Here is a 15,723-nt window from a genome sequence, read left to right as displayed (position 1 = left end):
CTTGTACAAATGTCACTAATTTCATTGCATGAGGAAGAGTACATTAATATATTAAACTTCACTTTCTGATTTTCACTAAGTATTTTAGTAAGGAGTAGAAGTAGTATTGTAGTGATAATTATAGGATATAATCAAAAACCAAACATTTATAGATCTTCCAAGCTAGGGTCTGTTATTCTAAACTAGAAATTCTCTTAAAAGCCGTCGTGATTAACCTCGATCTCCATGGGATCAATATTTGGGGCTTAATCATAAAGTTCTATATTACTTGATAACGAAACATATACTTACGTAGAATCTCTGCTATTTAAAGATATAATTGAAATCCTACTTTGCTTGGGATCAAGTTTTTGACTTCGTTGTCGGGCATTAAAATCTTCAAGTAGTGGTGTCAACTTTATAAATTCTACATAAAAAAAATATCGGGATCACTCTCTCTTCGCCAATGTTCCTTCACCCATTGCAGGACAGTCGCGGTTAGGGTAATCAAAAAAAAGGGATTGTGTGAAGATCACCAAAGCAGTGCCACACTCTTTCTCTTCCTTATCATGCATTCCAAAGTTGCTCCTCTCTGTATCGCAATGGCCCGCTCCACTATGCGTGGAAGCCACAGCTTGCACCCTCTTACGTCAAAACCCACTTGTGATCTCCTTTGTTCCTTCCCAGTGAGTCGCAATCTTGCCTAACCAGAAAACTGTGGTCTCGTCTGTTGCCTTTCCGGCATAGCCGCGATCATATCGTTTCCTTCCCATTCGCGGCTGATTCACGATGATGAAGCAGAAAGTGCGCTCTGAGTCGCCACAGCTTGCACAGCTCCCGGTCCATAATTTTGGTCGCGAAAGAGAAGGGATTGCTAGAGGAAGATGAGACGTGAGGGAGAAGAGACGAGACAAGGGCAGCGAAAGAATAATCTTCGAACGTCAAATTAAAAACGAGGGCTGCAGGGTCGATCCGACGACTCGCATTTATTAAAAAATCAAATAAGCAGTTTTCAAAACGTAGTTCGAACGCGTTTATCAAACAGGACAGCGACGTTTTGAAAATGCCATCGCACTTATAAGCTGCCCCAAACAGGCCCTAAATTCCAAATTTATACTTTTCTGCACATTTCCATGCTAAAATTGTTGCAGTATGCACAAGTTTTTTTTTTTTACTTGCTGCAGAAAAAATAATTTTCTTTACTGTAAAGGTAATGCTAGTTACACTTGACTCTCCTATCTTGGCTTTGAAAGAAGCAGGGGTCAGAGCCTGCGCATTGTAAAGCATTCTACCGTCCAATATAATCAACTCAACTCAACATGTGATTTAGTTTGAGGAACTGTGGAATGGACTCCTCAAATAGAAAGTCAGTGTTGATTCTTCAAAGCACACGTCAAATTTAACTATGTACTGTACTTACACATCGATCACCTAAACTTTGCTTTTACATTTATAGCACCAAATTCTTCATATGGCAACAAAAATAATACCATTTAACATTAAAAAGTTAATTACACCTTTCATGCATGGATAAGTGGCATCTTTGGCGTTAGATATGTAAATACATAGGAATTTAGTGGCACGTACGTAAATCTTCCATTTAACTATTGCCTCGACCTTTTGTGGTTGGTTCTGGTTTGAGCCTCCCCAGCAAGTGAAAAGTAAAAAAAAATATCTATAAAATCTGTTAATAGCTAACTGAAGACATGGAGCCATTCAAAATAATAGAGAAACACCATCAGATGTAAAACAAGACACACTAAGCTTATTTTGGTTTAATATATAGTTGCGGCAGGTGGGATGAAATATATTTTTATAAGTGAGTTAAATGGGCTTCTCGTGCAGAAGTGCCGTCCTCAAACTTTCAGAACACCACAAGTTCAATTAAATTTTACTCCATGGTAACTCTAATGGAAAATAAGTTAATAAAATAGCTATAAAACATCAGTTTGGAGTTGGAATCAAGGGTAGAGTAGAGAGGATAAACATAAAAATTGTGTTCTCTAGTGTAAAAATAAATAGGAAGATTTACATGCATACAATTCAATTCCTATGTATTTACATATCTAACACCTAAACTTCATTTTTTAAAGACATAACACCTTGTCCATGCATGAAAAGGTATATTTTACTCTTTAAAAGTTAAAATGCTGGTATTTTTTTATGTGAAAGGAATGTAGAAACCAAAATTTAGGTGTTAGATATGTAAATAGATAAGAACTCAGTGGTATGCATGTAAATGTTCCAAATAAATAAAGATCACTGCATGCTTGCAACTTTAAAATATTGAGCTCCAATACTACACAGCAAATTTACAATCATGGCATGCGACATCTCAAAATAGACATCATACCAGAAGGTGGACTCAATTGTTGCTCCTTGACAAAGAAAATTTGGTTCTAAAAAATTAGGTTTTTTTTTTATTATTTATTTGTTTGGGCTTATTTTGTCTCAATGACTATTTAGAGATTCTACACCCATCCTAAAAGCCCTATAAAACATTGTTTTATAAATGGAATGTATGCTCACAAGTATAACGCTGCATACTCTTCTTCCCTCCTTAGTTGAGAACGGTCCTCTCCCTCCCGCTCAATGAGTTCATCAATATTGGTATCAGAACCAGGTTCAGGTTCTGAATTCATGATTTAATAAATGCCCTTATGCCTAGAGTCCTTGGCGTTTTTATTTGAGCCCTTGGCTTTTTTTTTTTTTTTTTTTTTTTTTTTGCTTAAATAAAAGCTTACCCTTTTATTAATTACATCATGTTTTTTACTTTCCCCACTACTTTTTTGTCAAGTTATTCCCTACCATTCATCATAATAATTTGCTGATTTACAGTTTATATCCATCTCTTCTGCATTTCTGCCTAAAAAATGGAACCCCAAACCTAATTCCAAGAGCTTAGATTTTCTATTGGACCATGGCTTCCTACGTGTTTGCTGAAATTCCTCACTGAAAAACCTTCCTCTTCTGTTCCTAAAACATCCTTGTTACATTGTTTGCTTTGACGTTCAGAGTATTACTCTCCGGTCCAGGTTCGTAATCATTTGCTAGTGCAAAACTGCACTACTAACTATTGAATATTTAATCTTAATATTGGCCCAAATTCATTCGTTTCTAAATGCCACAAAACAGAACCGTCACCATATCATAAACACTAGTGAAAAAAACAAGTCGAGGCAACCTTAGAGCTGTTGCAACAGAAGTGATTTCATGGTCTCCTATGATTGTTTTATAAATCCTAATTTTTTTTTCTTTTTTTTTTTTGAATTCATAGTTAAAAATTATGATTCTCCATAAATCTCTATCTGAGATTTTATTCAAGAATTACTAGATGGTGCCGTGTAGCTGGACCGCTGGACACCTGAGGACCAGAAATAACCTAGAGGTGTATCTTTTATTGGCCCTTTTTAAAGTGTAAAAGTTGCTAGTGTTGTTGACCAACGTAGGAATTGCCAATTAGGCAAAACCATGAAGCAAAGTGTTGAAATAAATGCCCCCTTCAGTATTGTGGACACGCAAAGTGTGAAGAAATTTTTTTCTTCGAAGTGAAAAGCGCTAACAAAGGAGCATGCGTTAGTTAGTTTAGGCGCAATCTCAGAATTACTAGACACCCTAAATTTTAATACTAAGAAAACACTACAAGGTATATAAACACTTAAAAATCTATAAAGAAAAGGAAGCTATACGAAGATTTATAGCATACTCAATCAAACTTTAATAATAAAGAACAGTACAAGATTGTAAACAAGTTAAAACTTCAATCAAGAGAATCAATGAGGCTTAGGAAAGAGCAAAAAAAATAAAAAGAAAGAAAAACAAGTGTGCTAGTACCAGTGAGGGTGGAAAAAGAAACGCTTGATTGTCAAAAAACTAAAGAAAATAGAAGAGGTAAAACAAAAATGAAAAGAGATAGGGTAGGAAACACATAGGATAAGCTTGATTAACACAAAATTCCAGAGAAACAATAATGTAGTAGGCTAAAACAGGGGGAAAGGTTGAAAAGTCGAGCAAGTAGAAAAATAAATATGCACGGATTGGGAAAGAGGCATACTTACTCGATAAATGACATAAGCAGAAAATATCATAGAAATAAAAAAGAGAGTGAAATGAAAATGAAAAAAGATGAGAATACATATTTATCTTTGTAGGCAGCTTGAAACAATGAACTGAACGAGATAAAAATGAAAACACTGACTTGACAGGCAAAACATGCACATCACCTTGTCTATGATGCTTTAATCTCTTCCTCATCTTCAATCGGATGTAGATCTCATAGTTATTATATACAATATTGCTCCAGATGTGCACACTCTATTACAAATTTAGCGATTTAACACTTTGCTTGTTCCATAAATACCCTAAAAAAGCATAACAATGGACTTCATAATAGGACTATTTCGGTCATGATATATAGGTGGTGTTTGGCTGCAACATGAATTTATGTTAAATAGTATTTTTAAAATCTAATAAATTTGATCACAAGCGACAGCGGAATAAATTAGTAATCCGTCTCTCAAACGAATTTATTAAATCCGGAATACGTTACAAAAGAGATGAAAAGCGAGATTTAGAGAAGAAACGCGATAAAATTTCATTTCACGGAGAGTTGGATGTAATTTTAAATTTTTTGAGTTTGGCTGGATTTAAATTAAATTCATGGGTAAATCCAATTAATATGATGTCCCAAACACTGCCTTAACAAAACCTTAAGGATGTCCCACTTCACTCCTTGCTTAAAAACAACTAATGCTTTACATGCCACTAAATTGTTCTTTAACGAAGTAACTCCCCACTTCATAGTTTCTAACCGTAAAGTTAGACATTTCAATACTTTTAAATAATCTTATGAAATTTTTTGGGCACTAACCTTAAGATTACATCACCTTTTTACCCTCAAATTGATAATCCAGTTGAAATAGCTAATATAAATTTAGGAAACCCTCAGATCTTTTGTTTGAAGAATCTCGATAATTGAGATCGGCACTTGCCAATAATAGAATTTGCATATAATAATTTAGTCAGACAAGAAGGCTCCGTATGAAGTGGTTCATGTTAATTCTCCTATTAAGTCTATAGATCTATTCCCTGCTCCATTACACACTAAGATAGTCTTGCATCTTTTGTGGGTCGTTTTCATAAGCAATATGTTGATGTTAAGATACAGATGCAACGCATATTCAACAATATCAAAGTGTGGCTGATTCACATTGGAGCAGTCCATAACTCAAAGAAAGTGAATATACTTTCCTTTCTAGACTACATGAGTAGTTTCCACCAAACACCTACAAGAAAATTTTCATTGCATGGATGGAGTTGATGTAGATTGAGCATCATCACATGCTACAACTAAACTAGGACATTATACTACTGATTTGACTCGATTGTTATTGCCTTGATTAAGAAAATTCTAGCTTTAGTTTGTTTACTTTGAAATATCTGTGATTTTAGCATAATTATTCTTTGTATTGACCTATATAGATTCTACTCCTAACAAGTATCCAAGAGGTCACATCGTTCAATAGACATCTAAGGAAAATAAATGAACAAGATTTGAAGGAGGACATTATTTTTTCCTTTCCTGCTTGATACTGTAAAACCAAATTTTGGCCAAATTAGGTCAATTAAATTCATTTTGAATTATACCTGATTTTTTTGTCCCCCGAAAAACATCTAAACTATTTTTATAAAGTTCTATATTTTATCAAATTGATATATAAGAGTAAATATTAATTAGTAAATCATTTAGATTTGTGCCGACCCCACTCAGTGGGATAAAGGTTTGTTGTTGTAATACATTTAGATTTATAAAAATAGTTTAATAAATTAATTAAAGTTATCCTAATTTAAGTAAATCAATCGCTGTTAACAACAAAATCGGTTGTTGTAGCTCGCCCTCCACTCAAGCCTTGATGCAACAAGATGATTAAAGTAACGGTTGAGATCAAACTTAATCAGGTAAATTTAATTAATAACTTACAAATCTACACTTTTCCATATCAGTTCTCTTAGTTTTCCGTTCCCTCAATCCATCTTTTTTTCACCTATATCCTCTGTCACATGACAGGACACTGTAACAGGAGAAGGAACGGGATCTGGGGGAAGGCAGATGTGTTAAGGGAGCAACTGCTCTCAGTTTGAAGACGGGGTAAGTAAAATCTGAAGCTATTAAGTGGGATTTAAGGCTTGGATGTGAGGTATTTAAGAATATATATAAGTATATGCATATAATTAGTTTTATTAAGCATAGCAATCCCTTATTTCCTCTCCAATTTGTAATGACATGCAGCAGTAACTAAGAACTGGCTGCCCATTTGAACAAGAAAACTGATGTATTAGAATGAAAATTGTAAGTTTGGAAATAAGGTAATATATATAATTATAATTATGCATAAATACTTGTATCTAATTTCATTTAACTTCAGAAACATGCACTAAATCCTCTCAACTTATTGTGATTGCAGCTTGGTTGAATTGAAGGGTAGGGATTGTCTCAGTTTGTAAGTTTTAGAAAGGTATAGTAAAGGAGATTAGAAGAATAGAATGAATATAGATTTGTATGCAGGGAAGCCAAGTTGAGATAGGAAAATATAGCAATCCCTTATTTCCTCTCCAATTTGTAATGACATGCAGCAGTAACTAAGAACTGGCTGCCCATTTGAACAAGAAAACTGATGTATTAGAATGAAAATTGTAAGTTTGGAAATAAGGTAATATATATAATTATAATTATGCATAAATACTTGTATCTAATTTCATTTAACTTCAGAAACATGTTCTACATCCTCTCAACTTATTGTGATTGCAGCTTGGTTGAATTGAAGGGTAGGGATTGTCTCAGTTTGTAAGTTGTAGAAAGGTATAGTAAAGGAGATTAGAGGAATAGAATGAATATAGATTTGTATGCAGGGAAGGCAAGTTGAGATAGGAAAACCAATTCAGATTATGATATGCTAAATCAAGTTAATTCAAGCATTTCACTAAAATTCATAGGTAATTATAATTTAGGCTGTGTATACAAGAGAAAAGTTCAAGGCGGGCTTATAGGCTCATCGCAAGGTTGACCTGACGACTAAGGTGAGATATTCAAATGCTAAATTAAGAAGAAAAAAAATGCATGCAGAACGCATGCTTGCTATTGCCTCCATTTATATACCTTCATATTATATATTTGCATTTAGATTTTTCATATTGAGCACTATTGATTATGATACCTCAGGTTAGTTATGTAAATGATTATCTGCTCATTTCCTGCGTATGGTATTATTATAGAAATGCAATAGAAAGTGCCAATGGCTGATTTTATTACTGGTCATAATATATTCCTGGTGTGTATTAGCAAAGTGATTGGTTGAAGAAAAGCTCAATTAAGAACTAAATGCAAATAAACTAATTACAACAGATAAAGATGATCAAAAGAATATCATGTGTTGTAATATGAAGATTGTTTTACTGATGACCCGCATAGAGAAAAGCAATATTCTAACAAGATGAGCTTTGGTTAGATAAATGATTGAATTCTTGACTCTTGATATTGAAATTGGAGTGAATCATTTGTTATCAGGGCATCGTTGATAAGTGTAATGCTGGAATGATTAACACTTATCAGCAATTATCATAGCAGGTGGAATAGGTGACCACCCAAAAATATAAGATGCTCACAAAGTCTATGCAAATATAACATGACATTTCTAAGACAAAATCAGGAGAATAAGAATAAAAATACAAGTAATACAATCGAATAAATGACATTGCATATTGTAGAGCATAAAACAATTACCGGTAGCTACTTTATTTGTTTTTTATCACTACATTCTATACTGCTTGTAGTAATATTTTCTATATTTTTTAAGCATGTCATTTTATTTGCACTATTTTACTCATCTTAGCAGTTGAACATGTATACAATTTTTTTATCATATATTGAATCTTACTTTCACATTATTTATCTCACTAAAATTGTAACTTATCCAATATTATTATGTTGCTTTTCAGGAAGGGGGTAAGAAACATTTAGTTTTTTAGACATGTGATCTGTCTTTCGTATGGCTTTTGAATGTAAAACTTTTTATGATTATGAAAGACTTTTGAGGTATATGTAAATTTATATTTTAATAGTTTAACAGCTCTCTAAATTATTTGAGAGTTATTCTGGTACCCTTCTCAGTGAATGTTTGATATGGATGGATAGTTGATGAATTAAAGTGTAATAATTGCCCTGACACAATTTGGTAAAACTAATTTTCTCCTCACCTGATACCAATGAGTGCACTTCATGATGGGTGTCAGTGAAAATTATATCTAGTTGAGTCGTCCTCCTTTGCTACACCTCAAGCCGACCTGAGAGATCTAACTGGGGTGTAACAGAGACTACTTCCTTCCCCCTCCTCTCCTTTGTTATTCCTTGCTTAATCTAGTAACATCACTTAAAAAGTAATTATTCAAGTCAAACTGGCCTTCTTAGTATGGAAACCAGTTTCCACAAAACTGTGTACATGTCCATCATCTTGTATGATTTTCACACACAAAATCATACGATTAATTTTCTTATACAGCATAAAAATTGCATATGTATCAGATCACTTAGTTTTCATTATACATTAAGAAATAAAAAACAAATGGGTAAAGTAGAAGGCATAATGGAAACCCAATTGAAAGTAGAATTTAAAACGTTAAGAACCATATATTGTTTGTTTCTTTGCTATGAGCAGCAAAGAAAGGAATTACAGTTGGAAATGCAAGAGACAAAATACAACCTAGTATCATTCAAAAGCTGCAAGTCAAAGAAAACAACATCCTCAATGATGCAGGGCCCGGGTCATCCTGCGGGACGCAGAACACCCGCGATTCTGCTATTGTGGAACTCCCGCAGTTCAGTTGTTTGCGGATCCCACGATCGCGGGAGAACAGGTCGACAGCTTTTTTATTTTATATTTATTTTTTTCTCAAATTTCCTTCTATTTTTCTTTCTTTTCTCTGCCTTTCTAGCTTAGATTTATGTATTTTGAGTTTATTCTCTAATTTTCTGCTCTCCAAAGTGTTATATCATTATCTTATAGCATCAAGTGGTATATATGTAACTTGCTCAGGAACAAGTGGTGGATCTTCCTTGCTGCACACACCGCGCCATTTTGCAGTTTACTCACTGCAAATGATGTTTGACAGCAGCAAACTACTGTTTGGCAGCAGGAAAACAGCAATTTTCCGCTTTCGGTTCGCTATCATCCCGTAGTTCACGCTGTGATTCTGTTGTCATCCATTCTTCCACTAAAGATGCCCATCCTACAATTTCCCTAACTTTTTTTTTAACAATATATAGTATCAGAGCCTGACAAACTTTAAATTTTCAAAAAATTTATCTTCCTTTATTCCCAACCAAATTTTCAAACAACTATATATATTTCCCAGCATGACTCATCTTACCCTACCCCTAACTCTAGACAATAATTTCTTTTTTAGCCAAAATTGAAGAATGAGACGTCATGCAGCCGATATGAAACCCTCAACGAGATGCTCAAAAGATCATTATACAGGATATGCAGCGAGAAATCCTCTAACTACAACAAAAGCTTACTGCTTTAAAACGAGACAACCTAGTGATATCACCCATATCCATAACGGTAACTTGCTAGATAGAGGAAAAGAAATGAATCACTTCCACCAAGAAGCTTCCAGTGACCAAGAGCTAATGTTTCCTCAATTAGGAATAGAATAAAAGAAGATATCAGGATCTTAGAGTAAAGGAAGACTTGGTAGATTTTAATGATCGCATGGACTTAGACGACTTTATCAAAGTAGCTCCAGACAGTGGAACAAATTTTTTAGTACAACGATATTCCTCGGGATAAAAGAGTTAAATTAAAAGTCATCAAACTCAAAAAGAACGCTTCCTCGGGGTGGAAAATTTTGAAGTGCCTATGCTAGAGCGAGGAAAAAAAAATCACTACATAATCCAAGACGAAAAGGGAGATGCAATACAGGTGCCTACCAGAACATTACAGATATGAAATGTTTTTGAGACTTCATTCTTTACAACAACAAGATCTCTTAATAGAGTACACTTCTAAGTTTCAGCAGCTTATATTGAAGTGAGCAAGCTCAAAAAGAATATCATAGTTTGATCTGAAGGATTAAGACTATCCATTAGTAACGTGGCATAATTATAACCCTATTGAACATAACAGAATGTCCAGACCCCAACACTAAAAGTAGAGAGACAATACAACAGTATCAAGTTTATACCACCCTTTAGACAGAGTTCAACCATCAAATTAAACAACAAGAGCACGCCCAATGAAACACCTAAGCTGAAATTACATTTAGGGAAATCTTTTTAGATGTTTTGTGGGAAAGAACATCAAAAAGTGGGATTTGGTTCTCCCTCAAGTGGAATTTGCCTGCAATAGTTTTGTTAGTCAATCCATAGGTCATAGCTCATTTGAAATTATATATGGACGAAACCCTCTCATACTATTGGAGTTAGTACCGATACAACCACTATTGAGCATAGTACTGATACTGAGATTCGAGTCAAGTATATTCAAACCCTACATGAACAGGTTAGAAAGGAAATTGCTAAGCAAAGCTTCAAGTATCAATAATAGGCTAACAAGTCCAAGAAAGCTATGATTTTTGAGGAGGGAAAAATCGTGTGAATCAGGTTGGAGAAGTGATTTCTTGAAGGAAATTGCTAATCATATATCCTGTAGCCTTGACTTTTAAATAACACTTATATAACTAGAAGATAAATATTAGATTAAAAGGGATTGATTTGGATTTATAGTCACTCAATATTCATCTACATATTATGATTTGGGGATGTTTGAGAGTTTAGACTAGAGGAAAATCAAAGTTGAGCCTGATAAAATATCAGTCATTTTAATTCAAAAGCCTAAACATAAGGGTGAGGGCCAACTCCTGTTATTATTATGTCGACATACATTAAAACTATCGAATGTGAGACTAGCATACTTTTCCCACTTGCCTAATAAATCTCTTCCCCGCATGAGAGGCCTTCATAAAAGCCACGTTTTTAACTCAAATATAAGTTTTGGCAACAAAATCACGCAACAAAAGCCCAATCAATCATAAAATGTCGGAGTCGCTCATAAAATTTGTTCAATTATGTAAAAAATACCAAAGACCCATGAAAAGCATGCCTACATAATCACTAGATCCTACCTAGTTGAACCATCAGCTTTTGAGAGTGCGGACTAATGGTGAATCATGTTGAGTCTAGTAAGCCAATTATTAAATCCTTTCAACCCAAAAACTTAGCCTAATGCGGTGGTTCAACAACTATTACTTCGATACCAATATAATTTTAAGATAGGGCACTTACATACATACTCCACAATTCTTATATATTTACATGTCTAACACCTAAACTATAATATTTACAGACATAACACTCAAATCTTTGACATCACATCAAAAATAACACTATCATAAACTTTTAAAAGTGAAATACACATTTTCATGCATAAGTTTTTAATACCATGTAAATATCAAACTTTAGATTCAATATGTAAATGCATAAGAGTTGTGTGGTCTGTCTTTAAATTTACTCCTAAGATACTCAAGGTGGGAGTAAACTCAAGAATATCATGTGTCTAACAGAACATGCATGTCAGATTTATCTATTGTTCAACTTCCCAATGATTTGTAGTGTCGTTGCAAGGTACAGAAGGTGCCATTTTTCTCATCATCTAAGCATAAACTGGTTTAACATCACCTCTATTTCTACAATACATATAACAGTGAAGGCTTAGGTACCCACAGAATCAGATAGTTGATCTTTAATACAAGTCATTGATCTCAACATTGCTTCCAGAGTATCTCTTGAAAGCTGGAACTTCACTTCCACTTCGTCCAAATGGGATTTAGTACCATCATGCAACTACAGCACCAAAAAGCGTACAGGAGAAAAGAAGGATAAGTTTTGCAACAGAAACAAAAAAATGAACAATAGCAAAAGCTACTTTGCATAAACTTTAATAAGCTTTAAGGAAAGCGTAGCTATTAGATTGGATTTTCTGTTCATGTATAACACATACATTTGAAAAATATAAACTACGCTTCAAACTTGGTTTGCCATAAAAAAATTATTAGTATAGTTACATGAATACATTACCTATTAGGTCTACCGTAATAAACTCTAAGCACTATACAAACTTCTTCTAAGAAGACAACGAAAATCTAGAAAACCATCTTAATTACAAATACTTTATCAAGAAGAGATTCATGATAATGACTTGCGTCAAAAATAATTGTGGACCAAAGAAAGAACAATCAATCAAAAAAGTTTGCATAAAAAATTAACATAAAAGGTGAATTTGTTTTTTTATGTAATGAATATGAAGACGTTCACGATGCATTACATGAACCAAAGTCAAGAATCAAGCCCACATCCAAGACTAGATTGAGCCGGAATAGTCCATGGACGTAAATCCTATATAAGGTTATTTTCATTATATTTAAAAGACAGTATCCTTTTGGACATTTTATTATTTTAAATGAACTTAAATCTTTATACTTCAGCATAATACTTTATTATCACTTGTATTCACTGAAATGTAATGGAAATTCCAAGCTCACGGTGATGGAATTCCGTACAAATTAAAGTGAATTTGTAGGTACATAGAAACTTAAATCTTGATACTAATTAAATAAGAACAAACCATTAAGGTTGCAGACCTGTTCTTCCTTACATTGCAGAAGATATGAAAATATTCAGTAATTAATATCAGAAACTAACCTCGAAACTGCAATTTTAGGCTATGTTCTACTGGCAGAACTGATCCAGTACGCGGTGAAGAAGTCTTTTTCTTCAACAAAAAGCTTAACAAAAAACTGTTGACTGTACAGAATACTTGCCTTCAAGGTAATGATTGAATAGCGATTTCCAGGTATTGAATTCCTTAGTTCCATGCTCCAAGTCATGCACTTCAGCCGGAGAAGAGTTGCCTGCACTGACAAACTACATTAAGCAACTAAGAACCTTTATTTATGACAGGTAGTTCCATGTATCAAAAATGGATACATTCAATAGGCTAATACTTATTTGTAGTGTGAGTTTGCACATGACGAATCAAAATCAATTTAGATATAAATCATTTCCTGTGTCAAATATTTTAAGGTTTATGACTTCTAATATAAATTCAAAAAAGGAAAAAAGGTTAGAATGCCCTGATACAATTCCCAGCACAATCCTATCAAAATGTGACACCTGGCTTTTAAAAGTCAAATCGTAACCATGTGTTTGATTAATTCATCTTAGACAAAAGATATATGCAAAAATGAACATCTTTATGGTTATTTTGAAGACAAAATATTAAATTTTAAATGCAATTGTATCAAATTTTAAAACAGTTGTGCCCATAATTTCTTTTTTTGGCATAACATACAAAAAAAATAAAAATATTTATAGCAATTTCGAACCAAAATGATAAATTTTGAAGACATGAAATATGAAAGGAGACAAGGAGAACAATATTTCATTGATTCATATCATTTTTAGGCTATAAAAGCTTTCCTATTAACTGGTAAGAAGCGCACGTGCAGTAACACGCACACACGCATGCAGTGGGTGATGTTAATTTGTAAGCAACCATCCAACTCTCAATAATTTCAATGGTTTAATGTATCTGGGATTTAATTTTCCTTGTTGGCCAAATCAAAATTTACATTTCATTACTCTAACTTACAAAAATATATACTTTGGACATCAAATTCTATTATTTTATACTTAGAATCATAATACTTCTACTGACACTCATGGACCGATTTCAATAGGTATATGATAATCACGTCACACTAACAAGTTGTTAATGTCTTGACCAAAGCTCTTCCTTTCAACGACTTCTCAGAATTCAATACCAAGCTTGGCCTCTACAACATCTACGACCAACTTGAGGGGGAGTGTGGGAATCTCATATTTGGTTCTTTTCATATTTACCTCTCATATGGGCTAGCCACCACCAAATTTTGGAGGATTTGATTGGGATATCCTAGGAAACCATTGATTGGTTTCTTCTCTTCCTATTTTAGGTTTTTCTATTTTTTATTCTAAATTATTTTTTTCCTAATTTAGGTAAGATATGTTTCGTAAGTTTGTAAATAAGGAGGGATTGATTTCCCTACGTATAGGTACCTTGTTTATGAAAAATGAATGAAGGAATTTTCCTCAAGTAAAATCTACATAATTTGATACAATTTAGATGATGTTGTTGTGATAGTTATATATAAAATAATATAGTACGACATAATGAATATTTTGAATTTGCTTGAATGGTCATATTTCAAAAAATAAACTATTAATGCTTCTATACTAGTTTATTAATATTATTTATTTTTTGTTATGTTACTATAATTTAAAAGTTTAAAAAATTCACTGTTATGATAACTCACAAGAATTTAAACTAATAATTTCATATATAAGACGAGCTAGAAAATGAATACAAGAAGAGATAATATGACCACTTAAAAAAAAAATTCACAAATGTTTTTATTTTTTAGTTAATTTAAATTACATTATTAAGTGACTATTTCAAGTTATTAGATTAAAAACTATCAGTGAAAAAAAAAGTAAGAAAATGAATATCGCCTTCCAAATGTTTGTTCCCATCTTGGAATTTTCATGCCCCATATAGGCTTGGGAGGTCAGTGATGAAAGCTCTTATATTGTACTTTTTTATAATGTTTGGGGCATTTACATGCAGTTTTATTTCTGCTCTTATATTGTCCTAGTGCTTTGCAATTATATAGTGGGGACAATATATAGTGGGGAAAGCTTGGTAATGTTGTTTGGTACATTTCTATGGGGTTTTCTAGATTCCTTTGATGTTGAATCTAACAGTGCAAATGAGTTTTATATTTTTGGACGGTAACTCTCCTGTTAACTGGCTTGCAAAGCCATGCACCCCCTCATATATGCCACCCCCTATTAACTGGAATGGGGCTTCCTTTGATGCTGAATCTAACAGTGCAAATGGTTGCTACACTCTGCCCTCTGTTATTTCGTTTCTTTAGTTGCTCATTTATGCTTATCTAGGAGCATGTGTTTGCATGTGTTGGACGGATTTATGAGTCTCCCGAGTTGTGTTGTGTTACTGTGGACTGCCGCCTTCCTTACTTACATCACGCCAGCCTCATATCAGAGGGAGACAGTTCTACGGTTGTTATAAGGGTCTTTTAGCACGACGCGGTTTCTTCCGTTGGGCCGACATTCCGACAAACTCCCATGCCGACAGTGATCGTGGTACGATGGTTTCACAAGAGGACAGTGCCGCTGAGGACAGGCGACATCAGAGTTTTAAATTGAACATTTTAATTTGTTTACTTTTAATTGTAATTGTATTTCTTCTTATTTTAATTTTTTTTATACTCACGAAATGATCAGCAATGTATTTTAATTTTTGCAACTAAACTGAAATAGTTTGAGACATTTGTTTTACCTATTATTGTCCATATATAGTTCTGTTGCAAACAGGCGCAGAATGGTCATTTATCCAACAACAGCTCCTAGTAAGCTGTTCTGAATAAGTTGTTGTTGACCTCATTTCTGGATGAGGTCTTTTTTGTCTCTCCTTAGAGCCTAGGGTCTAGCTTTAGGCTTTCCCCGTTCGACTCTCTTAGAGGACTAGTACAGAACCCACATCATTTAGAAAATTCAAGCCACTTCGTCACTCCTTCGAGTTTCGCATGGGCGGTCCCAAATCCTCGGCATTCAGTCTACTCGATCAG

At 33.7% G+C, this 15,723-nt stretch overlaps 1 protein-coding gene across 2 annotated transcripts in view; it reads right to left on the bottom strand.

Moving 5' to 3' along the window:
• Window positions 1–11,528: 11,528 nt before the first annotated feature.
• Window positions 11,529–15,723, bottom strand: part of LOC110037100 — a 15,621-nt gene continuing 11,426 nt past the window's right edge. Inside the window, exons 4-5 of one of the 2 annotated variants that reach the window (XM_020741677.1) lie at window positions 12,856–12,945; window positions 11,529–11,878 (exon numbers count right to left, since the gene is read on the bottom strand). In XM_020741677.1, coding sequence (XP_020597336.1) covers window positions 11,747–11,878; window positions 12,856–12,945 — 222 coding nt within the window. In that variant the 3' untranslated portion in view covers window positions 11,529–11,746. Of the gene's footprint in view, window positions 11,879–12,855; window positions 12,959–15,723 lie in introns of both variants that reach the window. The other variant, XM_020741678.1, reaches the window with a different exon arrangement.

This window comes from Phalaenopsis equestris, unplaced genomic scaffold (assembly GCF_001263595.1).
Source record: "Phalaenopsis equestris unplaced genomic scaffold, ASM126359v1 Scaffold215199, whole genome shotgun sequence".
In the NCBI taxonomy this organism is placed as follows: domain Eukaryota; kingdom Viridiplantae; phylum Streptophyta; class Magnoliopsida; order Asparagales; family Orchidaceae; genus Phalaenopsis; species Phalaenopsis equestris.
The sequence above is the reverse complement of the archived record's forward strand: the minus strand, read 5'-3'. Positions and strand labels throughout refer to the sequence as shown.